At 42.3% G+C, this 25,340-nt stretch overlaps 1 protein-coding gene across 1 annotated transcript; it reads left to right on the plus strand.

Annotated features, from left to right (window-relative positions):
- The first annotated feature begins 333 nt into the window (after window positions 1-333).
- sept5b (septin 5b) lies at window positions 334-24,903 on the plus strand. The gene is made up of 12 exons (XM_034193076.1): window positions 334-391; window positions 514-524; window positions 8,029-8,119; window positions 10,963-11,049; window positions 11,142-11,265; window positions 15,602-15,736; window positions 15,816-15,933; window positions 20,255-20,356; window positions 20,432-20,528; window positions 20,643-20,778; window positions 24,509-24,611; window positions 24,767-24,903. Exons 1-12 carry the CDS (start codon window positions 349-351, stop codon window positions 24,827-24,829), a joined length of 1,110 nt encoding a protein of 369 aa, XP_034048967.1. The 5' UTR covers window positions 334-348; the 3' UTR covers window positions 24,830-24,903.
- Window positions 24,904-25,340: the final 437 nt, after the last annotated feature.

Below are 25,340 nucleotides of genomic sequence, written 5' to 3' on the forward strand. Positions count from 1 at the left end.
TATATATTAAACGCAAAATTGCTGAAATATTCTTTCGCCAGTCGATTTAACTCTGAATTAATCACGTCAACATCACTGATTCTCCAAACGTGGCAAGATAAAAAAAAACAAAGCAGAGCTATACCGCCACCATCTGGCTGCCTCCTAAACTGCAGCCACTTCGACACAATAAACGGGCTGAAAAGCAGCCTTTAAAAATAAATATATATGAATACAAATGGTTACAGTGTGGTTAAACGGGTTCCTTTCGAAAAAGCTGAAATAATTGTAAGTATTTTCTGTCTTTTAAAGGGCCAGTGGTGATCTGGCCCCGCCCCTTTCATTAATTTCGGAGCGTTTGTGTCCAAGATGACGGCGAACAGCAGGTTGAAAAGCCGCCCGCCGCGACCAGGTAAGATCCTCTAACTCACTCCTGACACTTACCAGCTGGTGAGGCGTGGATTAACCCGTGTGTGTGTGTGTGTGTGTGTGTCTCCACTTCTGGCTTCGTGGCTGGACTGTGGACTCCTCCAGATGATGGAGAGGTGAGAGCTGATTCTGCATGACCATACATCAACTGTTATTTGGGCCGTTTGTCCATTTCTCTATTTATTTTTGCATGTGTTTATTTTTTTATTTTTACATGTATTTACTCATTTGTGTATATAAGTATTTCCACATTTCTTCATTCATTTATTCCTTCTGCTGGTGTCAGTGTAGGACTCAGCAGCAAAAATGCATTTGAGTGGATGAGTGAGTGAGAGAGTGTGTGAGTGAGTGAATCCAACCAAGTCAGGCTGTGCAGACCATCACTGAAAATCAGTAACAGTAACAGGTCACGTCAAATGACAAAATACCCCTCATCTGGGGAGCAGTGTGAGTAGATGATCCAGTTCGGTGGGGATGGCGGATCCATCATCCCCACCAAACTGGATCATCTACTCACATTGCTTCCCAGATGAGGGGTGTTTTGTTTTTATACCTCAGCCGTGACTGAAACTGATATGTTAAACAAGATTATTAGTTTTAGAAAAGCCAGAGGCGAAGGTGATCCGTCTGTATCTGTCCGCTATCCCCAACAAAGTATATCCAGTCATATTGCGTGTTTTGTTTTTTAAACAAGATTATTCATTTTCGAAAAGCCGGAGGTGAAAGTGATCCGTTCGTATCCGTCCACCATCCCCAACAAAGTAGATCCGGTCATATTGCGTGTTTTGTTTTTTTATACCTCAGAAATTATATGTAAAAACAAGATTAGAAATCATAATTTTCAGGCGGTATCTGGGAGGTTGATAAGTCTGACATTTTGTTTGTGTTGGTGTGAGCAGATGACAAATTCATATTACGTGCCAACCGAAACAAAGATGGCTGAAAGAAAATAGTTCCACACAACCTGGATCCAATACACCTGATCTGGGGGTGGTTTGGATCCACTCGTAAACACGAGGATCCACATCTGGCTGAGGTATAAAGTTTGGGAGCCACCCAGGCAGACAACCAGGACATCACCACCTCTCCAGTGTCTTCATTGTAACCATCTACAGTATCTGCTGCAGCAGGTGACAGGTCTTGATGGCAAAATAAAGAGTACTCATGAAGCATTTGGTGTATTTTTCCCCCCAAGCCCACTAGATAGCATTCTTCTTCTGTCTTTTTTCCTCCCACTGTGTAACTGGTAGGCTAAATGTCACTACATATGTGTGGGGAGTCGGCCGTTCATTCAGTCATGCAGCGGTTCACTTGTGAGTGAGGTAACTTCAGTCGTGATGGTCCAGTTGTCACCACATTTGGTATGTGCATTATGCATAGTGACCCCAAGACGTCTATTGGTTTTTAGGATCAAAAAGTCAAAGATCAAGGTCACTAGAGTGTATTTTGTAAAAAAAATCTTGTGAGTGCTATAACTCCTTTCCTAACTGCCTGATTGTCACCAAACGTGGCGTATATGTTTGGCACAATGACCCCAAGAAGCCTCTTGGTTTTGGAGTCAAAGATCAAACATCAAAATTACTGAAATGTACTTTATAAAACCCTTCTGCCAAAAAGTGTCACTTGTCAATGGTGACCTAATCAACAGTTTGCCCAGCGTGCTGTAGGTTAGTGCAGACAATGCACTTCTTGTTTTTTTGTTTTGTTTTTACATAGAAAATAGTTGCTGGTTCTGAGATTAATGTTTACAATGCCATTTGTATAAACTTTAACAGTTGGTGGAGTCAGGTAATACAAATGCAGAGAAGTTTTAGACAACTATCTACCACTGACGGCTGGTGGTGTGGATCCTTAAGAAGGCGCACTTTCACTTCTTCATGAAGGGGGATTTGCTGCAGGGCTGAATTAGAGTTCACTAGGTGTACCTAATAAACTGGCAACTGAGTACATTTGTAGGCCTTTGAGCATGTTTTTTTGTCAAGTCTCTGAGGTCGAGGATTAAAAAATCAGACGCACCATTTCAAATCAAGTGTGACATTGTGATCGTAAAACAGCATATTGTAATTTCTGTATTCATTACAAAACATCAGTAATACAGTTAAAATGGGGGGAATCCCAATATTGCATTGCAGGTCAATTTAAGTTGTTCCTACATGGTCTGCTTGTGCGCTGAATATTTTCAGTAAGCAGCTGCAGTTCTTCTCATAAAATAAAAATAATAATAATAATAATGTTAGTCTGGATTCCTGTCATAGTAGAATTTTAGTGTAGAAAATATGTATAAAAATGCCCTAAAAAGGTGTATGCTTTCAAATCACAGAAAAAAAAATGCAACTTTAAAAGCTATGGCATGACTAGTTATGTAATTTACTCCATAAATACTGTTTAAGTTGAATGCCTTTTGATATGACAGTAAAGTTTAAATGCTTATTTCCATTGTGGCTCATGTAAAATAAAGACCCATGTAAAATTAATGAGGTTGCAAAATCCAGTATAAAGGATAACTGTAAACATAGTAAGAGTTTAATACTGGATAAAAGCAGACAGTTCTTAAGAAGGGTAACTTCATAAAAAATGGCTTGGTGTAAGACTTGAACTAGGGTTTGTGACCAAACGTGACCAAAAAAAAACTCAAATTCAAGTCCTGTTTGAGGACTTTCTGATAAGTGACTGCAGAGATATTGATGTCCATAGTTCAGTCATTGTAGAGCCTGTAGGGTTTAAATTAATCCAATAAGACATTTACAGTCAAATGATGTCCACCAGTCTTGTGGTTACTAGTGGTACTGCTACATGATGTGATGACTGATTTGCACAATATGATGTAACAAATTGTCTGCTTAGCTGTATGTTAATTACTAAATGGCTTACCTTAGCCATCATTGCACCAATTGCCCTCCCCTGAGAAATTCTTCAGGAGCCATCATTGGTCTGCTGTCAAAATAGGTCCTGAGCACTGACTGGTGAATTCAAGGGGCACGGGAATCAGAAGTGGGTGCAGCTGTGTAATGACTGACAGAGTGTTAGGTTTGTGTGTTTGTCCGCAGAGCAAAACAGTTTGGGAAGTACGACTGTGAAGAAAAGACTCTCATTTACTCGGCTTCACAGTCTGGCATTTTCTTGATGGAAAATGACAGTTTGTGGGTGAGTCAGCACGGTGGACAGACTGAGACGCAGCTCGCCATCCGTCTGCTTCGCTGTGTTTGTGTGTCGGTGTGTCAGTGTGTGTGTGGGCATGGCTCCTGGAAGAGGAAATATGGAAGCAAAACCAAAGAGAAAGGCATATATGCACACACTTCCCACCCCCACAGACACACTCTTTAATCATTCCTGAAGTTGTCGGGCTACTGGAGGCTACTTGAGCGTTTTGCTGTGATTGGACGAGTCTGCTGCTGCTGTGCTGGTGCACAATCACAGGCCATCTGGCTGCTTCGTGCCTCTGTGATGCTCCACTTCACTTACATTCTTCATCTCTCTCCATCTGTGGATGTGTGTTGTAATGCACATCCCGCACAGGCTCCACATGCTTTACCTGAACATCACTGGTTCCCCTGTAATGGTGCTGGCCTGGCGGGCCACCAGATTAAAGAACCATTCATTTGGAAACCAATTTTAATTGTTGCACATCTGCAGTGCTGAGGCTGTTCCAAAACATAAAAGATACCAGAGCTCTGCAGAGCTTTGAAACAACTTGTAATAAGGTCATCTTCACATGAAAACACAACAGTCATGGAAGTGTTAAAGTGTAATTCTGTTGTGTGAACCAGCGGACTTCTGTGCTACACACTCGTTTAAGCCTTAAAAATGGCTAAAAATCGCATTTTTCAAAACATGTAAAACTGCGTAAAAACATTTTCATTACATCTCATCACCTTAGTATTTCTTCTGTTTTTCTTGTTGCTTAATGCTGACAAATTACACTGTATTTGTCTTTCTGATGCTTGATTCTGCTTTTTTTCTTTTCTCTCTGTTTGAGGTGAATGGAATTTGTCCTTAATGTTGACTTCAGACTCACCATGCATAGGTTTGCTTGTGACAGGGATCATTCTTAAAAACACCAATTCCATTCATATGATTAATAACCACCTTTGCATGAACTTAAGTTAGCCCATGCATGGGCATAGCTTATGTACAGCTCGCTACACGTTAGTTGCTGTGCTTTGTTTATTCAGTGATACAGACATTGTTTATAATGTAGCAATGTATGTATATACATGCTGGATGGATTTCAGAATGGCTATCGTATAGACTGTCATATATTTCCTGTACATTTATGTACATTTTCATGTACATTTTGATTAAGCTGAAACCTGAAGATTACCAATAAAGAGGGCACGTGTTTTCCCATCAGGCCTCTTTGTTAGATGTTGGTACCAGGTTTAATTTGAAGTTCCAATGAAGACCTTTCATTTGAGACCAACAAAACAAAAATCAAAAGATGCCCACATGCCCAAAAGGGGGCGCCAAAGGAACATATTTGGTAAAAATAGCCGGAAAAGGGTTCATTTTGGGCAAAATCTAAAGACATTGTGGTGTTGTTCTTTGCATTTCAAGGAAGCCTAACATTAGTACTACCAACATGCCAAAGAGCATTTTTCACATGACAAGGCAAATAAGGTTAAATGCACATCAAATTCAGCACACTTTCAGTACATTTTATCCAAATTCCATTTTTTGGTAATTAATTGCATGGCCCCCAGGGGGTCAATTTATTCAACTGTACATTTTACATAAACGTTAAGACAGAATAAACAAATTCTGAAAATATCAAGTTAATATCTTTTCTAGTTTTTGATTTATGGCCAAGTAAACATGGTCACAAACTGAACACAGAGGGTTAACACGGACACGCCCCCTTTTTCAAACCCCTATAGAGTCTAAACGAAACAAGATATTGAGCTGCCGCCAAAACCATTCTTCTTCTCTCAACACTGGCTACAAAATATATCAAAACCAGGCAATTCTAAAACTATAAAACTGGGATTTCCTCTTATTTTGGATGATTTCATATGGAATGACTCCAAAGTATTTCACATATTCCAGACAATAAAATGAATGTTATTAACGAACATACATGATAAAGGTATTCCACATATTGCGGACAATAAAATGTATGTTATTAATGAATGTACATAATAAAGGTATTCCACGTATTCCGGACAACAAAATGAATGTTATTAATGAATGTACATAATAAAGGTATACCACGTATTCCGGACAACAAAATGAATGTTATTAATGAATGTACATAATAAAGGTATTCCACGTATTCCGGACAACAAAATGAATGTTATTAATGAATGTACATAATAAAGGTATTCCACGTATTCCGGACAATAAGATGAATGCTATTAATGAGTGTACATAATAAAGGTATTCCACGTATTCCGGACAATAAGATGAATGCTATTAATGAGTGTACATAATAAAGGTATTCCACGTATTCCGGACAATAAGATGAATGCTATTAATGAGTGTACATAATAAAGGTATACCACGTATTCCGGACAACAAAATGAATGTTATTAATGAATGTACATAATAAAGGTATTCCACGTATTCCGGACAATAAGATGAATGCTATTAATGAGTGTACATAATAAAGATATTCCACGTATTCCGGACAATAAAATGAATGCTATTAACTAATGTACATAATAAAGGTATTCCACATATTCCGGACAACAAAATGAATGTTATTAACTAATGTACATAATAAAGATATTCCTCGTATTCAGGACTATAAAATTAATGCTATTAAGGAATGTACATAATAAAGATATTCCACATATTGTGGACAGTGACATAAATGTTATGATCTAATGTACATAATAAAGATATTCCATGTATTCCAGACAAGAAAATGAATGCTATAACGGATGTACATAATAAAATATTCCATGTATTCAGGACAATAAAATGAATGTTATTAAGGAATGTACATAATAAAGATATTCCATGTATTCAGGACAATAAAAAATGTTATTAAGGAATGTACATAATAACTAGAAGCACTCAGAGAGTGCAAACCTCCGCCAAGGCCATGGGGTCACTGACGCCATAACATCTACACGCTGTGGGATTATTGAACCTAAAAAAGTCTAACAATGATGTTTGCTCAGTAGTTAAAAAAAGTTTCATCTGCTGTGAATTGGATAGCATGTATCCTTAGCGCTTGGCATCACAGTTTATTGCAACTTGCACCTTTCCCAGAAGCTACTGTCATCTGAGCACTGATATTGATATTGCATGTGCTTATAGACAAAAACAAATAACAGACAAAATTCAATTTATTATTCAACTAAACTGCAAATATATGAATTTTTTAACATTTATGAAACACTTCTCTAAACAAGGCCATAGGGTCACTGACCCTAAAGAGATTCCCTCCTTGTCACAGTGATCTATTCAACAATTCAGTGTTACAACTAAAACGATGATACATACACTTTTCTTTCCTTTATATTTGACATCCTTGACCATGAAAACATACCACTAGAACTTGGAATCACTTTTATGTCTTTATTAGTTCAAAGGTTATTGTATAAAAACGATTTTTCGGTAATGGCAGTTTTCTTCTGGATCTAGCTCCATAACATTTGAAGTTACATCAAATCTGATGACACCTTACTGAATCAGTACAGATTCAGCTACAATTTGGTGTTAGTTGTGCATCTCTAGCTTCATTTGTCACCTCACACTGACACATTTTCTATTTTCCCTATATTTTTGCATATTCTGGATCACCAGATCCGGAATCCGGATCCGATCATCACCAAACTTAAACTTGATAGAACATTTGACTATGTTACACCCTAATTTTTTTCAAGCCTTTCTGCCTTGTTTTTGTGGAGTTAGAAACTAGAATGTCAAAATTCCCACTATCCCGCAATGGTGAAGAATCCTTTAAAAAAAATTCCTGGATCCGGATCATGATCCGGATCACCAGTAAAATTTAATCACTTGTTCCTCTTGTCATTTCCAACCACTCCACAAATTTCATCAAAATCCGTTCAAAACTTTTTGAGTTATCCTGTTGACAAACAGACAGACAGACAAACAAATGCGACCAAAAACATAACCTCCTTGGTGGAGGTAAAGATATTCCATGTATTCAGGACAATAAATTGAATGTTATTAAGGAATGTACATAATAAAGATATTCCATGTATTCAGGACAATAAAATGAATGTTATTAACTAATGTACATAATAATGGTATTTCACATAAAAATGAATGCTATTAACGAATGTACATAATAAAATATTCCATGTATTCAGGACAATAGAATGAATGTTATTAAGGAATGTACTTAATAGATAATAAAGATAAAATAAACCATGCCCCCCAAACAGTCACCTTGGTTCATTGGTTACTTGCGTGACCTCAAGCTTAAGACTAGAGGTCTAGAACGGAAATGGCGTTGTTCAAAATTAGAAGTATTCCACCTTGCGTGGTGTGATGCTATCTTATACTATAAGAATGCACTGCTGGCTACAAAGTGGACCTATTACTCTGATTTGATCAACAAAAACAAGCTGTGGGTGCAGGTCCACCTGACTGAACAGGCATGAAGCTGTGTGTGACTGACGTTACACTTTTGTGCACGTTTGTTTGCAGGAGAAGGAGTACGTTGGATTTGCGACCCTCCCGAACCAGCTGCACAGAAAATCAGTAAAAAAAGGATTTGACTTCACCCTTATGGTGGCAGGTGAGAGTTTGCGTTCATGTACTTAATGTGTTGTATGAAAATGTTGCGTATGCTCGTGTTTTGTCAGTGAACAGTATGACTTCCATCTAGGCTTTCACTGCACGGAGTCAAACCTGAAGGCAAATCCTGGTTGGGTACAACCTGTGGTTTATTGCTTTACTTAATTGTGGTCGGACATTTACACACACTCATCGTGGGCATGAACATCACGGTAGTTTTGAGCTTTTAATGATGTCTTTGAACTGTTCTTTTGTCAGGGTGCAATGATTGTACAGCACGTGTGTACATGTACAATTTGACCCTGTGTGGATTAGAGAAGATCAACAATAGATTCAAACATGTGCACACAGTTCTTGTTTATGAGAGTCATTAATGATGTTTACTGTATAATTATGTGGATGGAATATGTGGCTGATGGTGCCATCACAGATGTGTAAGTTGCCCATGCCATGGGCATTAACACACCCCCATACCATCACAGATGCTGGCTTTTGAACTTTGTGCCGGTAACAATCTGGATGGTCTTTTTCCTCTTTTGTCCAGAGGGCATGACGTCCATGATTTCCAGAAACAATTTGAAATGTGGACTCATCAGACCACAGCACACTTTTCCACTTTGCGTCTGTCCATTTCAAATGAGCTCGGGCCCAGGGAAGGCAGTGGCGTTTCTGGATGTTGTTGATGTATGGCTTTCGCTTTGCATGGTAGAGTTTTAACTTGCACTTGTAGATGTAGTGACAAACTGTGTTAACTGACAATAGTTTTCTGAAGTGTTCCTGAGCCCACGCGGTAAGATCCTTTACACAGTGATGTTGGTTTTTAATGCAGTGCCTCCTGAGGGATCGAAGGTCACGGGCATTCAGAGTTGGTTTTCGGCCTTGCTGCTTACATATAGAAAGTTTCCAGATTCTCTGAATCTTCTGATTATATTATGGACTGTAGATGATGGAATCCCTAAATTCTTTGCAATTGAATGTTGAGAAACATTGTTCTTAAACTGTTGGACTATTTTTTTCACACATTTGTTCACAAAGTGGTGATCCTCGCCTCATCTTTGCTTGTGAACAGCTGAGCCTTTTGGGGATGCTCCTTTTATACCCAATCATGACACTCACCTGTTTCCAATTAACCTGTTCACCTGTGCAGTGTTCCAAACAGGTGTTCTTTGAGCATTTATCCACTTTCCCAGTCTTTTGTTGCCCCTGTCCCAGCTTTTTTGAAATGTGTTGCAGGTATCCATTTCAAAATGAGCAAATATTTGCACAAAAACAATAAAGTTTATCAGTTTGAACATTAAATATATTGTCTTTGTGGTGTATTCTGTTGAATGTAGGTTGAAGAGGATTTGCAAATTATTGTATTCTGTTTTTATTTACATATTACACAATGTCCCAACTTCATTGGAATTGGGGTTGTAATATATCTCAACAACCAGATAAGACATTATTAGATAGAACTTTATTAATCCCTTGGGAAGACTCCCTCAGGGAAATTGAGGTTCCAGCAGCACACAGAGTATCAAAAGTGAAAAAAAAAAAAAAAAATTTGCAGATATTATATACAAATACACAAATATAAATACCAGACATACTGATCGCTGCTGGTTTACTGGCTACTAGTGTTCCTCTCCTTCCCGTCCTCTGTCTTCCTGTTACTCCTCCTCCCCCCTGAGTGAGGAGTTTTTCAGTCTGCTAGTCCTGCACTTGGGATCCAACCATCAACCCAAGAAGCCTAGATAGATCATACTCTGTAGGAAGTATTACTTGAATAGATATCTAGAGGTGATTGGTTTTTGGAGTAGTTTGGTCCATCTCCTTGTCCCACTCAGCTCTCCTGCTGTGGACAGAATAAGCAGGAGTCCAGATATGGGCCTGTGTGACATACGACACAAAACACGCCTTTTTGAGTCTAAATAGAGTAGCAGGAGGATTTCAAAATGCACAGTGAGAATTTGGAGACTTTGAGGATGTCTGTCGTGAAACTCTGAACATGTTTGATAAAAGCAGATTGGACACTGTGTGACCTCCTTTGCATGTGTTTTGTTTTAATATCACCAGCTGTGTCAAGTGCTGTCACACATCAGGCTGAACCTAAAATTAGAGGCACTTCTCTCAATTATACATGTTTGTCCAAAGAAAAAACTAGATCAAGATCAGTGCACTCTGTCTGTCTGTCTGTGTGTCTGTAATCATGTTGCCAGATCAACATGCACAGGACTGTTTCCAAAAAGATATAGGCAACAGACAGAGACTAAAGCTGCTGTTTTATACGGGGAGGCGGAGTCAAGTCATTATAACCAGAGTTCATCCGCTCATCAGAGCTAAACTGACCACACCCTAATTTATATCTTCATTTGCGTTAAAGAAATCTCTGACAGCATTGAAATAACTCTCAGTGAGTGTTAAAATATTCACATTTTCAAAGTGTCAATTTAACGCTGAAAAAGTGGACGCAGAGTTTCCCAAATCCAAAATATGTTCCAGATCACATTCAAAATAAAATCCCTCATAGTCTAGAACATTATTCAGCTGCTCCCCACATTTCAGTGAAATCCTTCCATTACACCTTGAGTTAGTTGTTGATATGTACCAAACATTCTTCTGGATCTCAGTTCCAGATTATCTTCTGGATCGTCTTTAAAATTGAATCACTTATTTCCCAGGACATTATCTATTTGCTCACCAAATCTCATTGAAATGTGTTTGTTACATTCTGAGTTATTCTGCTAACAGACAAAAACACCAAACAAAGCGGCAAAAACATTACATCCTTGGTGGAGGGAATGAATCAGTTTCAGAGACTACAATCCTCTATGAAAATGTGTGTGTGTGTGTGTGATCCAGGTGAGTGTGGTCTGGGAAAGTCAACCTTGGTGAACAGCTTGTTCCTCACGGATCTTCACAAAGACAGAAAGCTGCTCAATGCAGAAGGTGAGTCAGAGAGCTGATCATGTGCAAAAATTTATGACGGAACTGTTAAGGACACAGACTTGTTTTAACTGTTGGAATCCTTTTCCCTAAAGAGCGCATCATTCAGACGGTGGAGATCACGAAGCACACAGTGGACATTGAGGAGAAAGGCGTGAAGCTGAAACTGACCATTGTAGACACTCCCGGCTTTGGAGACGCCGTCAACAACACTGAGTGGTGAGTGCACTCAAAAAAACTGCTGTATTGGATGAACCCAATTCAATTATGAGCAGGATTTCCATCTAATAAATATATGTAGGCCAAACTCAAATAAAGCACATCCATGCAAGGTAATTTAATTTAATTTAGTTGGGACTACATATATTTATTAGATGGAAATCCTGCCCATAATTCAATTGAGTTCATCCAATGAGTCATATTGGATTGGATTCCATCTAATAAATATATGTAGTCCCAACTCAATTAAATTACATTATCTTGCATGGATGTGTTTTATTTGAGTTGGGGCTACATATATTTATTAGATGGAAATCCTGCACATAATTGAATTGAGTTCATCCAATGAGTCATTTGTTTGTGTGATACACTCAAAAAACCGACTCATTGGATTGGATTCTATCTAATAAATATATGTAGTCCCAACTCAGTTAAATTACATTATTTTGCATGGATGTGTTTTATTTGAGTTCCACCATTTGGAAGATTCAGACAGCTTTCGGTGGCTTTTCAGTCGTGTGACTATCCGAGAAATTGTGGAAGAGGTGAGCATGTACCAACATGTCCTGTGAGGCTTCAACACGGTGGCACTTTTGCTGCGCCATCAGCTTTGTGCAACTCTTTTCATGGCAAAATCTTCTGTCACAGTGGAATGTGCCGAAAAAGTGCTTATGTCCACCTCTTCTGCAATTTCTCGGATAATCACACGATGGTCCCACATCACCACAACGTTCACTTTGGAAATGATCTGGTCATTTCAACATGTTGATGGCCGCCCAGAGCGTGGCTCGCTCTCCACCTTTGTGCGGACGTTTTTAAATGGGTTGTACTGCTCCTTAATCTGTGCGATGCTCATAGTATCATCACCGAAAGCCGTCTGAATAATCCGAATGGTTTCCACCTGGCTGTTGCCCAGTTTCTAGCAAAATTTGATGTAGTCGCGCTGCTCCAGTCGTTCTGCCATTTTCCTTGCAAAGAAAAAATGACGAGAGACTCCACCCATCCTCACACAAAGGCTGCTTACAAGCAAATGACGCAATCGACAGGCGTGAAAAAACTCACGCATTCACACGAAGGTTCAAGGTTGGCTCATGCAAGCACATGTGATTCAAATCCATCAGGTTTTTGAAAAAAATAAAAAGGTCAGATACTTTTCTAACAGACCTCGTATATTTATTAGATGGAAATCCTGTACATAGTTCAATTGAGTTCATCCAAAGAGCCATTTTTTGAGTGTGTCTGATTAATACCCTGAGACTTAGATTATCAATAAAACAGCTTTGGAAGCTGTCCAGCCTTCCTGCTGAGGGAGGTGTGGGACTGTAGCTGTATCCCAGCATGCACTGTGCAAGAGGCAGGGTACTCATCACTGGAGTACACGCCGGACACAGGACACTAGTCGCTAGTCACTCTCACATTCACACCTCTTGGTAAATGAGACCCCATAACCCTTGTGAGCAGTGAATCCCAGCCAGGTCTCAGGGATGTCTGGTACTGCTGCTGTGTCCTTGAAGTGCAAGAAATTACATTATCATAATTAGTTGGGGCTGAAATGATTAGTTGAGTAACTCGAATAATTCGATTACAAAAAATGTTAGATGCAGATTCTGTGCCTCGAAGCTTCGTTTAACGTTGTAGTACATATGCCAGGCCTGTGTGTGGCGCTGTAACGTCCCCAGAAAAAACAGAAGACTAGAGCATGCCCATAAACCGTGTAAAGGCTAATCCAAAAGCTATCGTTTTCCAACTTGACACACAGAGTAAAATAAAGCCTTTTAAGAGAAAGACGGTCCACGCTGATCATCTGAAATAGACTGACTGCGCATTTAAAGTGAAGCAGTGTGTCTCTACATGGGGAGTGACTCGCCCGGCGGCTGGCTGCTGTCTCTCTCTGCCCAGTGTGAGGGGATCTCAGCACTCCCCTCACACTGGGCAAGTCACAGCTCCTTCCCCGGCCACACTGACAAACAGCAGAAGTTCACTCTTTCTTCTGTGTTTTGCTCAGACTCGCACTGAGTGTTTCACTTTTTTTGGAAACAGCGCTTCACAAACACTGTAACTTTAATGAAATAATAAAAAAAAAAACTGACTGCAAGGCTTGCATGTTCAACCTCCAGCTCAAATGCATCTGCAAAATCGCAGAGAAAGAGGGGTAAAAAAAATTTAACGCAGGGACCCAGTTCACCAACCTTTAAAAAAAAAACTCAAAAATGGTTACATTTTACAAGGTGGGGGAAAAAAAAGGAGGAGCTCGGAGTCGAGCCACTGCTCCTCCACGTCGAAAGGAGTCAGTTGAGGTGGCTTGGGCATCTTTTCCGGATGCCCCCTGGACACCTCGCTGGAGAGGTGTTCCAGGCATGTCCCATTGGGAGGAGGTCCCGGAGAAGACCCAGGACACGCTGGAGGGACTACATCTCTCGGCTGGCTTGGGAACGCCTTGGGGTTCTCCCGGAGGAGCTGGGGGAGGTGTGTGTGGATCGGGAGGTCTGGGCGGCTTTGCTTGAGCTGCTGCCCCCGCGACCCGACTCTGGATAAAGCGGAAGAAAATGGATGGATGGATGGATGGATGGATGGATGGGAAAAAAAACAAACAGAAAGCCACAGCCATCACCATTTCAGCAAAATGTCCACACTGGCGCATCGACATTGTGCCATTGCTTTGGGAGAACCCTGGACTATTGATGTTGTTTAAAAACGCAAAGTACTTTTTATACAATTACTCGAATAATCTCCTGAATAATTGATAGAATACTCGATTACTAAAATAATCAATAGCTGCAGCCCGATAATTAATAACAAAAATATAACCTTAAAAAGGCGGCACAATGACTTAGTGGTTAGCACTGTTACCTCACAGCAAGAAGGTCACTGGATCAATTCCCACCTGTGACCTTTCTGTGTGGAGTTTGCCTCTTCTCTCCATGTCTGCGTGGGTTCCGTCTAGGTGCTCCGGCTTCCTCCCCCATCCAAAGTGGATTGGAAACTTTAAATAGTCCTTAGGTGTGCATGCAAGTGTGAATGTGTTTGTTTGTCTGTATGTGACCCTGCCACAGACTGGTGTCCTGTCCAGGGTGTATCCCACCTCACACCCTATGACTGCTGGGATAGGCTCCCGTGTCCATTAATTGGAGTTAGAGTGTTGAAAAAATGGAAGGATAATCGGAAAAACAAACCCCCCCCCCCCAAAAAAACATGTACAAATCAGAATACACTTTAAAATAACCAAAAACACAACTTTTTAAAAACAAAACTACAAATTATCGAACACGATAACATTAACAGAACAGAAAACTGAACTTCCACAAAGCCAACAACTAGTTAATTTTGACAACATATTTTGGATTACTTTTAGTCATAGTAATGCAATAAAGACACGCACATCCAAAACACGTAAAAAGGCGTGCAGGACCATAAAAATTTATACCAAAGATAGAGACCAAATGATCCCAATTGATAGTTGCTTTTTCTGTATCGGAGCATTGTGACTGTGCAGATCATTCGGTCTGTATCTTACTTTGTCATTGTCTTGATGACAATGTAATTTAGTTTTAGTCATAATTTAGTCATTCAAATTGTTTTAGTTTTAGTCATCTAAATGTCATAAGGTCTTCCTCAACTAGATCCACAGCATTACCAAACTGTGTTTGAAGTTTATTCTGTATCTTTATTCAGGATTGTAGTCTTTCAGTTTGAGAACATGGTTTATGAATTCCACTCACTCTCTAAGACCCAGCATTTCCTTGTTCAGATCTTCTTCTTTCTCTCAGTTGGCATTCAGCTTAATGATGCATTACCACAACCTTCTGCTCTGGAGTATGGATCAGACAGTACGTCATTCAGATCAGTATCCAGGAGCAGCCTGTCACACATGTAGATGAGGCCATCTTTTGGTCATACGTGACAGTGCAGTATTTTTTTCATATTACAAGGAAAAAAAGCCACTTATGTAACTTCATGGATCATTTGTGGTACAGTGGTTTATGGTGTGACCTCACAGAAAGATGGTTGTGTGTTCAATCCCAAAAAGCCCAGTGCCTGTGTGTCTGTGGACTTTGCGGGTGTTTCCTTCCACCGTCGAAATGTACATCAGGGGTTTTTCTGTCAGCATGGCTCAGTGGCTGTATCGACACTCCAGTCACTGTAAGCATGTTCACACTTCATGAGGATGGAGGCTGGTCCGGTATCACTCACCACAGGGTTCTACCTCCTGAACCTGATCTGCAAGCTGGAGTACTTTGAGCGGTGGTGGACAAATGCACTCATTCAAGATAAATGTACACACTCTTTATTTATATTTTACAATATTAGTTCCTATTTACATGTTTATGTCTTGTAGCTGGCGGACAGTGACGGACTACATCAATCAGCAGTTTGAACAGTACTTCAGAGATGAGAGTGGACTCAACAGGAAGAACATACAGGACAACAGAGTGCACTGCTGCCTCTACTTTATACCTCCATTTGGACATGGGTAACAGTACTACACACAGGTTTAGGTACGGACATATGTACATATGGCAATGTTCAGTAATCTTCATGCCTTCTGGTAGGCTTCGTCCAATCGACATAGAGTTCATGAAGACCCTTCAGGATAAGGTTAACGTGATTCCACTTATTGCCAAGGCAGATTGTCTCACACCCAGTGAGATAAAGAAACTCAAGGACAGGGTAAGATCTCGCCAGAAATACAACATTATACTCATATTGTAATGGTAACAATTAACAAGTTGGTGTTTGCACATGTAGCTGTAGCATTACTGCTCAGATTGTGGGATGGAGTTAACCATGAAGATCCAGTGGACCAACTCATCGTGCTAATGGGATTCATCTTAAAAGGACAAGTTCCCCCCACCCTTTTTTAATAACCTTTGTGATATTAAATTGAGCCTCACTTTTGACAGTTGCATTGTATGTAAGAAGTCCCATTTTCCAAGCTTTTCTGAAAAGGAAGTACACGAGTATCAATGGACACTGACAGAAGAAAACTACCAGGAATAGGCAATCCATCGGTTTCCTGCTGAGAACCATGGCCTCAGACTTAGAGGTGCTGATCCTCATCCCAGCTGCTTCACACTTGGCTGTGAACTGATCCAGTGAGTGTTGGAGGCCACTGGCCGATGAAGCCAACAGGACCACATCATCTGCAACAAAGCAGTGATGAGACCCTGAGCTCACCAAACTGAAGACCCTGCTCCCCCTGAATACCCCTCGATATCCTGTCCATGAATATCACAAACAGGATTGGTGACAAGGCGCACCCCTGGCGGAGGCCAACCCCCACCGGAAACGAGTCCGACTTACTCCCAAGAACCCGAACACAGCTCTCGCTTTGCCAGTACAGAGATTGGATGGCCCTGAGAAGGGACCCCCTCACTCCATACTCCCACAGCACATCCCACAGTATCTCCCGGGGTACCCGATCATACACCTTCTCCAAGTCCACAAAACACATGTAGACTAGATGGGCATACTCCCAGGATCCTTGTGAGAGTGAAGAGCTGGTCAGTTGTTTCACGACCAGGACGATACCTGCATTGTTCCTCTTCAATCCGAAGCTCGACTATTGGCCGATAGTAGATAGTCTTATTTCATATTAAGAAAGTTAAAGTTCCCAATTTTAATCCCATAGATGCTGCATTTGGACTGGACAAAAATAAATAAATCACTGAGAAGTCATTATTTTATCTGCCTCCTCTCGTTGAAGTCGTCCTGCCCAATTAGTTGGCAGCTTTATGCCCAAGCTAGCTTGAAGGGAGCTAACTCAATGACAGTTTTTTCTCAAAATAATTATTTTTAGCCATAACAGTTTTAGCTTTTATCTCAAAATCTCCATTTTGTTTTCCTGACAGTGGCGCTATAACGTTCCGGGCAATGATATGCTGCTAAAGGTTAATGCTAACTGCTGGGGCTCTGTGTGTACAGTAACAACTGGTGTGCAAATGCAGTAACTGTAGACAGTCACTGCTTCCCGGACCTGGAGAATGTGACTGTTAAATGCAGGCCCATTTATCTCCCGAGAGAGTTCACTGTGGTCATGATTACTGCTGCCTACAGACCACCGGATGCTAATGCTAACTTGGCTATCGGGTATTTACATGGCAGCATTAACAGTCAGCAGAACACATATCATGATGCTGTGCACATCATAGCAGGGGACTTTAGCCATGCGGACTTGAAAACAGTGCTCCCCAAGTTCCATCAGCATGTTAAGTGTGCTATGAGAGGAGCTAACACATTGGACAAGGTCTATCACATGTCTGTGCTTTTAATCCCTGCATATGCGTCCCTCAGGAAAACTGTTCTTACCACCACAAAAACTGTAAAGACCTGGCCAGAGGGTGCCTCTCAGCAGCTCCAGGACTGCTTTGACAGGACCAAGTAGGATGTTTTCGAACATACAGACCTGGAGGTGTTTGCAGACAGTGTTCTGTGTTACATTAAGAACTGCGCAGACATTGTTACAGTGGATAAACGCATCCGGGTCTACCCCAACCAAAACCCCTGGATGACTCAGGGACTGAGGGAGAGGAACACCGCCTTCAGGTCTGGCAACAGGACTCTCTACAGCTGGGCCCGAGCTGACCTGAAGAGAGGCATCAAAGAAGCCAGGTTGAACTACAGGAAGAAAATTGAAGACCACCTGGCCAGCAGTAACAGCAGGCAGGTGTAGCAGGGTGTCCTGCATCTCACCAACTACAGGACCAACCCTGGAACTGCTCAAGACTGGCAGAGGAGCTGAACCTCTTCTTTGCCCGTTTTGAGGTGGAGCCACTGGAGGCAGCTACACTACACCCTATGGTCCACAGCAGCTCTACCCTCATAGTGGAGGAGCATGAGGTCAGACGCACACTGCGGGCCGTCGACCCGAGAAACGCTGCTGGACCTGATGGCATCTCAGGACGGGTGCTGAGGAACTGCGCAGACCAGCTGGCTAGAGTCTTCACCAGGATTTTTAATCAGTCCCTGTCCCAGTCCACTGTCCCATCCCGATTGAAGTCCTCCACTATAATCCCCCTGCCCAAGAAGCCTTACATCTCCAGCCTTAATGCCTACCGGCCAGTTGCACTCACTCCAGTGGTAATGAAATGTTTTGAGAAACTGGTCAGGGGCCACATCACATCACTCCTGGCCCACAGTTTCGACCCCCACCAGTTTGCATATAGACCAAATAGATCAATAGAGGATGCTGTAGCCACAGTCCTCCATGCTGCACTGTCCCACCTGGAGCAGCAGGGAAGCTATGTGCAGCTCCTCTTTGTCTACTACAGCTCTGCATTCAACACCATCCTCCCTCACAAACTGATGGACAAACTGGGGGACCTGGGTCCCCAACACTCCATCTGCATGTGGATATACAGCTTCCTGTCTGGACGCAGCCAGAGATTAAGCCACCACACATCTATGGCCCTCAGCCTCAGCACCGGCGCCCCACAGGGCTGTGTGCTGAGCCCCCTGCTCTACACCCTCTACACCTATGACTGCACCCCCGCCCACCACAGTAACACAATTGTCAAGTTTGCAGACAACACCACAGTGGTGGGCCACATCTCCGGAGGGGATGAGTCTGCCTACAGGAATGAGGTGCAGCACCAATTAGGGTGGTGCAGGGAGAATAACCTGGTCCTCAACAGCTCAAAAACCAAGGAGCTGATAATAGACTTCAGGAGGAGAAAAAAACAGCCATTACACCATTATCAGCGGGGACTGTGTGGAGAGGGTGGCAGACTTCCGCTTCCTGGGAGTCCACATTGAGGAGAATGTGTCCTGGAGCGTGAACACCTCTGAGCTGCTGAAAAAGGCCCAGCAGTGACTGCACTTTCTGAGGGTGCTCAGAAAAAAACATCACACAGAGACTGCTGGTGTCCTTTTACCAGTGCTCCATAATAGAGGTGGGCGATACTGGGAATTTTGGTATTGATCCGATACCAAGTAAATACACGCCCAGCATTGCCGATATCGATACCGATACTTTTTCATATTTAAGCTTCATGGATCCAAAGGATCCAAAAGACCTAGGATAGAATTTCGCCAAACACTGTACAAAATACAACAAAATACTTTATTATGACAACCAACATTTTTGTTTAAAAAAATATCACTCAACACAACTTAAAACAAACTCTCCTGGGGTCGAGGGCTGACAAACCACAATACAAGGGTGCACTGCTCCATGTTGTGTGACACAGCACAGCGCTGCTCTTACAGACAGAGAGTAGACTTTGATGAATCTGTGTGCGCAGCAGTCAGTGCGTGCGGGAGAGAAAAAAGTTTGAGTATCGATCTTTTTACACGAGGATCGTTCAGTATCAGTACCAGCGTTGGTATCGATATTAGGATCGAGCTGCCCACCTCTAGTCCATAGAGAGCATTCTGACATATTGTATATGTGTCTGGTCCACCAGCTGCACAGTGTCTCAGAGAAAAACACTCCACAGGGTCATCAACACAGCCCAGAAGATCATCGGCTGCCCTCTCCTCACTCTGGAAGAACGGCACCGTTACTGCTGTCTCAAAAAAGTCAAGAACATTATAAAAGACACCTCACACCCTGGTCACTCCCTGTTTGAATGGTTACCATCAGGCAGACCGTATAGATCAGTCAAAACAAGGACAAACAGATTCAGAGACAACTTTTACCCCACATCAGTAACCACACTCAGTAATGAAATATAATACTGCTGCTAGTCCGACTAAGGGATTGTGCAATTAATGTTGAATGTTTGGTTGAGTGTTTGCTGGTTGGTATTATTTATTTATAGATATTATATTTTTTAAGCTTTTATACTTTTAGTTTTAGAGTCTTGTAGTTTTATATGATCTGAATGTTGTTGCATGTTGCACTGACTGGTCCAGCATTTTTAATTTCGTTGTACATGTTACAATGACAATAAATATTCTATTCTAATGCTAACTGGGAGGCCATGTGTGTATCTTGTGGACTCCTAAGTTCAGATGATTTCTGTTGTCTTTAATGTTTCTGTCTTTGCAGCTGAGGGAGGAAATCGATAAGTACGGGATAAAGATCTATCAGTTCCCTGAGTGCGACTCTGATGAGGATGAGGAGTTCAGGCAGCAGGATAAACAGCTGAAGGTTAGCTTGAACAAAGCTGAGTCATGGAGGCCCTTGTTCCTGATGTTGACGTTAAAAGACGATTTTGTGATTCAGGACAGCACCCCGTTTGCAGTGATTGGCAGCAACACGGTGATTGAGGCCAGAAGTCAGAGAGTGAGAGGGAGGCTCTACCCTTGGGGCATCGTGGAGGGTAACAAAGCATTTTTTCTACCCCATCAATCATCGCTTTTATTCTAAAGCTGCATCGCCCTTTTGGTGTTTGCTTTCCAAAAGTGCCCTGCCCTATCCTGTGTTTGTTATGCAGTGGAGAACCCGTCCCACTGTGACTTTGTGAAGCTGAGGACCATGTTGATAAGAACTCACATGCATGACCTGAAGGACATCACCAGTGACTGCCATTACGAGAACTACAGAGCTCAGTGCATCCAGATCATGACCAGGTACGAGTGAGGAAAGAATTCAGTTGCCAATATGTTGGATTTATCAATCTTGTTTTTGGATTCATTACTTACACCTTACAGGAGTTTAAAAACCTACAAGTCACGTGAAGCTCGTGAACAGTTTTGTAGCAACTGAATGTTAAATGGAAAGGAGGGTTCAGCCAATAGTCAAACCTCTGATTGAAGAGAAACAATGGTTGTCCGACCAGCTCTTCACTCTCACAAGGATCCTGGAAGGGGCCTGGGAATATGTCCATCCAGTCTACATGTGTTTTAGGGACTTGGAGAAGGCGTATGATCGGGTACCCCGGGAGATACTGTGGGAGGTGCTGCAGGAGTATGGAGTGAGGGGTCTCTTCTCAGGGCCATCCAATCTTTGTACTCTCAAAGTGACAGCTGTGTTTGGGTTCTCAGCAGTAAGTCAGACTCGTTTCTGGTGGGGGTTTGCCTCCACCAGGGCTGCGCCTTATCGCCAATCCTGTTTGTGATATTCATAGATAGGATATCGAGGTGTAGTCAGGGGGAGGAGGGTCTTCAGTTTGGTGGGCTCAGGGTCTCATCACCGTTTTTTGCAGATGATGTGGTCCTGTTAGCTTCATCAGCTTGTGACCTCCAACATTTACTGGATCAGTTCACAGCCGAGTGTGAAGCGGCTGGGATGAGGATCAGCACCTCTAAATCTGAGTCCATGGTTCTCAGCAGAAAACCGATGGATTGCCTACTCCGGGTAGGGAATGAGGTCTTGCCCCAAGCGAAGGAGTTCAAGTACCTCTGGGTCTTGTTCACGAGTGAGGGGACAATGGAGCGTGTGATTGGCCGGAGGACCGATGTAGCAGTGGCAGTGTTACAATCGCTGTACCATACTTTTTTGAGGAAAAGGGAGCTGAGCCAAAAGGCGAAGCTCTCGATCTACTGGTCAATCTTTGTTCCTACTCTCACCTATGGTCATGAGGGTTGGGTCATGACTGAAAGAACTAGATTGCATGTACAAGCGGCCAAAATTTGCTTCCTTAGGAGGGTGGCTGGTGTCTCCCTTAGAGATAAGGTGAGAAGATCGGTCATCTGTGGGGAGCTTGGAGTAGAGCCGCTGCTCCTTCGCGTTGAAAGGAGCCAGGTGAGGTGGTTCGGGCATCCAATAAGGATGCCCCCGGGCACATCCCTAGGGTGGGGACCCTGGGGAAGACCCAGGACTAGGCAGAGACATTATATCTTGACACTGTCCTGGGAACGCCTCGGGATCCCCCAGTCAGAGGTGGTTAATGTGGCCCATGAAAGGGAAGTTTGGGGTCCCCTGCTAGAGCTGTTGCCCCCGCAACCCGATCCCGGATAAGTGGTTGAACATGATGATGATGATGATGAATGTTAAATGTGCACATTCAAAGAGATATGTTGGGAAAGTGTAGTGACACAGACCCACAACAGGGGGCGCAAATGATCGGACAATGAAAGAGTCGAATATGAACACTTTACTGTTGTGAAAGAGCAAAACAAAAACACAGAGGATTACAGAATTTGAGCAAACAGTCAATCCACAAAGGTGACGTGTGGGCAGGCTCGAGGATAGAAGACGTCTGTCCTGAGAAGAACCGGAACCACACGATTTCCTCCGCCACCGAACCTGGAGAATACTGGAGCCGCCAAGTTCCGAGTCCCCAGGTGGCCACCATCTCCAAGTGTCGGATCTGGTACTGCTGGCAAGGAGCAAAAACAGTCATATGTGGGTGCGAGCACACCCAGTAACAACAATGGTGGGAATTCCACCTCCACCTCTAACACACACTCGTGCAGCTCCTGTCTAACCACTTATCTGGTTGGGGTGTGAAGCGAAGCCGTCACTGATCACACCAAACGCCAATCTCTCAGATAGGGAACACCACAGGAAAGCTGCTGCAAAAAGAGTTCAGACTAAGACACAGTTTAGTGTTAAGGCTGAGAATATTACCTTCACAGGTAGATGATATCTCGGCAACGAGGTGGAGATGACGTCCGGTTTTTATGGAGTGGAATGATGAAGTGTAGATGGATGACAGCTGTCATGAGATAATGAGTGACAGCTGTCACCCCCGGCTGTGTCTGTGGCGGCAGCGCTCTCTCGTGCCTGAAGCCCGCACTTCAGGCAGGGTGCCCTCTGGTGGTGGGCCTGCAGTACCTCCTCTTCTGGCGGCCCACACAACAAGATAAAGAGGACACACTCCTTTAAGCTATTATCTTCTTACACATGAATGTTATGGTAATTTTGGGCTTTTAGTGATGTCTTTGGACTGTTCTTTTGTCAGGGGGGAATGATTGTACACCATATGTAGCAGCTTGGACTCTCAAATTCTGCATTGTGTTGTTGTGTTGACTCCACCCACTCGGGACACGAACTCACAATCTCCAGTGTGGGAGGTGGACACTCTAACCAGAAGGCCAAAACCCAGGCTGTGGCCCTGTGGCCAGAGGGTCCTGTAAGCTGTTGGGGAGTGAGGTTTACTGGCTACTATTGCACAGCGACTCCTGCTGGCTTTCATCACACTTGCATCATTAACAAGATGCATGATGGTACCACCACGATGCACAACAGTTGGTACAGTGTTCTTAGGTTTGAAACATACCCTTTGTTATTGTGGCCAGATAGGGCTATCTTTATCTCATCCAACCATAGAACCTTGTCTATGTGGGCAGCTGCAAATTTCAGTGTAGCTTGAAGGTGTCGATTTTGGAGCAGGGGCTTCTTTCTTGGTCAGCACCCCCTCAGTCCATGGTGATGTTTTGTTATGGACAGTGACGCTGGTGTTCCAGCAGTTTCCAGTTCATGGCGCTGGTTCCTGGGTCATTCCTTAACATCCTAACAGTTTCCTCTCATCTGAAGGCAGTTTGGCTCTTCAGTTTGGCTCTTATTCCAGACCTTGTCAAAGTGGTGACACATCCGACTGACTTGTACTTAACGTACAGTTGTTTGATCTGCTGATCCTGGAATCTGCGGTTGTTTAGAAATGGCTCCAAGAGACCTTACCAACTTGTGTAAATGTACAATTCTCCTTCTTAGATCTTCACTGAGGCCCTTGGACTTTCCGATTGTTCTGAGTATTGGACAGTCCAGTTTTAACACACACGTGTTGGGGGTTATCATGGCAACATCAAGTGTTATCATTGATGGTCTGATTCCATGTGTACGTGTCCTCATCCTTTGTGCACAGATCAGTTTCCGAACCACAAATCCTCTCCATGACCTTTGCTTGCATCTTTTTCATACAACAGCATGTAATATGTTTGAATATTACACAACATCTTACATATAACACTACTTATTACATATTACATGACATACTTCATATTACGTATTACTTTGCGTATTTTATTTTACATATTTTTGCACAATACTCTCCATATTGCCTATTTCATTCTACATAATACACTGTATATTACACAACACATTCCTCTACATATTACGCCACATATTATATATTATGTTACAGATTAAATATTACATTGCATGTTGCATATTACACATTACATTATAGGCGGGCACACGTACACACATACAAGATTGGAACATTTATGTGTCACATCACAATGAAAATGTGAAAATGAATACTTATGTTAATTCAGTTTTTTTTTCACAGCTCACTGAAAAATCAGATGTCAAAGGGTCTGTGAATGCATCTGTGAGGCGTTTTCAGTGCACCGTGTTCACAGTTTACTGCGTCTGTCCACCCTCTGACAAGGTGTTGTGTTTTTTCCGCTGCAGTAAAATGAACGCAGGTAAACGAGTCGAGAGCCCCATTCCAATCCTGCCGCTGCCCACAGCAGATGTGGAGACGGAGAAGCTCATCAAAAAGAAAGACGAAGAAGTGAGTGGGGGAGAACCTCTGGATGTGGGTTATGTAGAACAGTGGATTACGTAACGTGGATGTTGTTGTGAGTTGAGGACCTGTATGTGTATGTGAGCTTACATAAGCTGCCTCTCATCCTTCTCTGCTTTGCGTTGCTCTCATCTGCTCTGCAGCTGAAAAGGATTCAGCAGATGCTTCAGAAGATGCAGCAGCAAATGCACGAACAAGACCTGTGACCTCTCACCTCTGACATCTGTTTTTTTATCAGGAAAATCAAATGTGGTACAGGAACACACATTCCCAAACACGGCCCCTCTGGGTACGAGAAGGAAAAACCTTTATTTCAAATCACATTTGGGCTGATCTAAAATAAAAACTGTAGCCATGCAAAAAGAAAACAAAATGAATGGAGGAATGACGGCATGAAATACTTTCATCTCATTTAAACGTTCTTTTAAGCATTAGAAGACTCCCCCCGTCAAACAGAATTATCAGTCAAGTAAGACTCTCTAAAAGTAGACGGCACTTTGACACCTTTTAGATTGCAGTTGATTTTCAAGTACATTTTGTAGTAAAAAAGAGATTACCCGCATCATTCATGCTCTTATTTTGTAGAAATGTCGCTGAGCTCATGCACACATTTTCTTGGACTATTTAGAGGTTATTTTTAACATTCCATTGACAAGTAATGCTATGATCAACATCCTCAGTGCTGTGATAATCCAACCAAAACATTTTTAAATGGCA

Source organism: Thalassophryne amazonica, chromosome 17 (assembly GCF_902500255.1).
Source record: "Thalassophryne amazonica chromosome 17, fThaAma1.1, whole genome shotgun sequence".
NCBI classification, from domain to species: Eukaryota; Metazoa; Chordata; class Actinopteri; order Batrachoidiformes; family Batrachoididae; genus Thalassophryne; species Thalassophryne amazonica.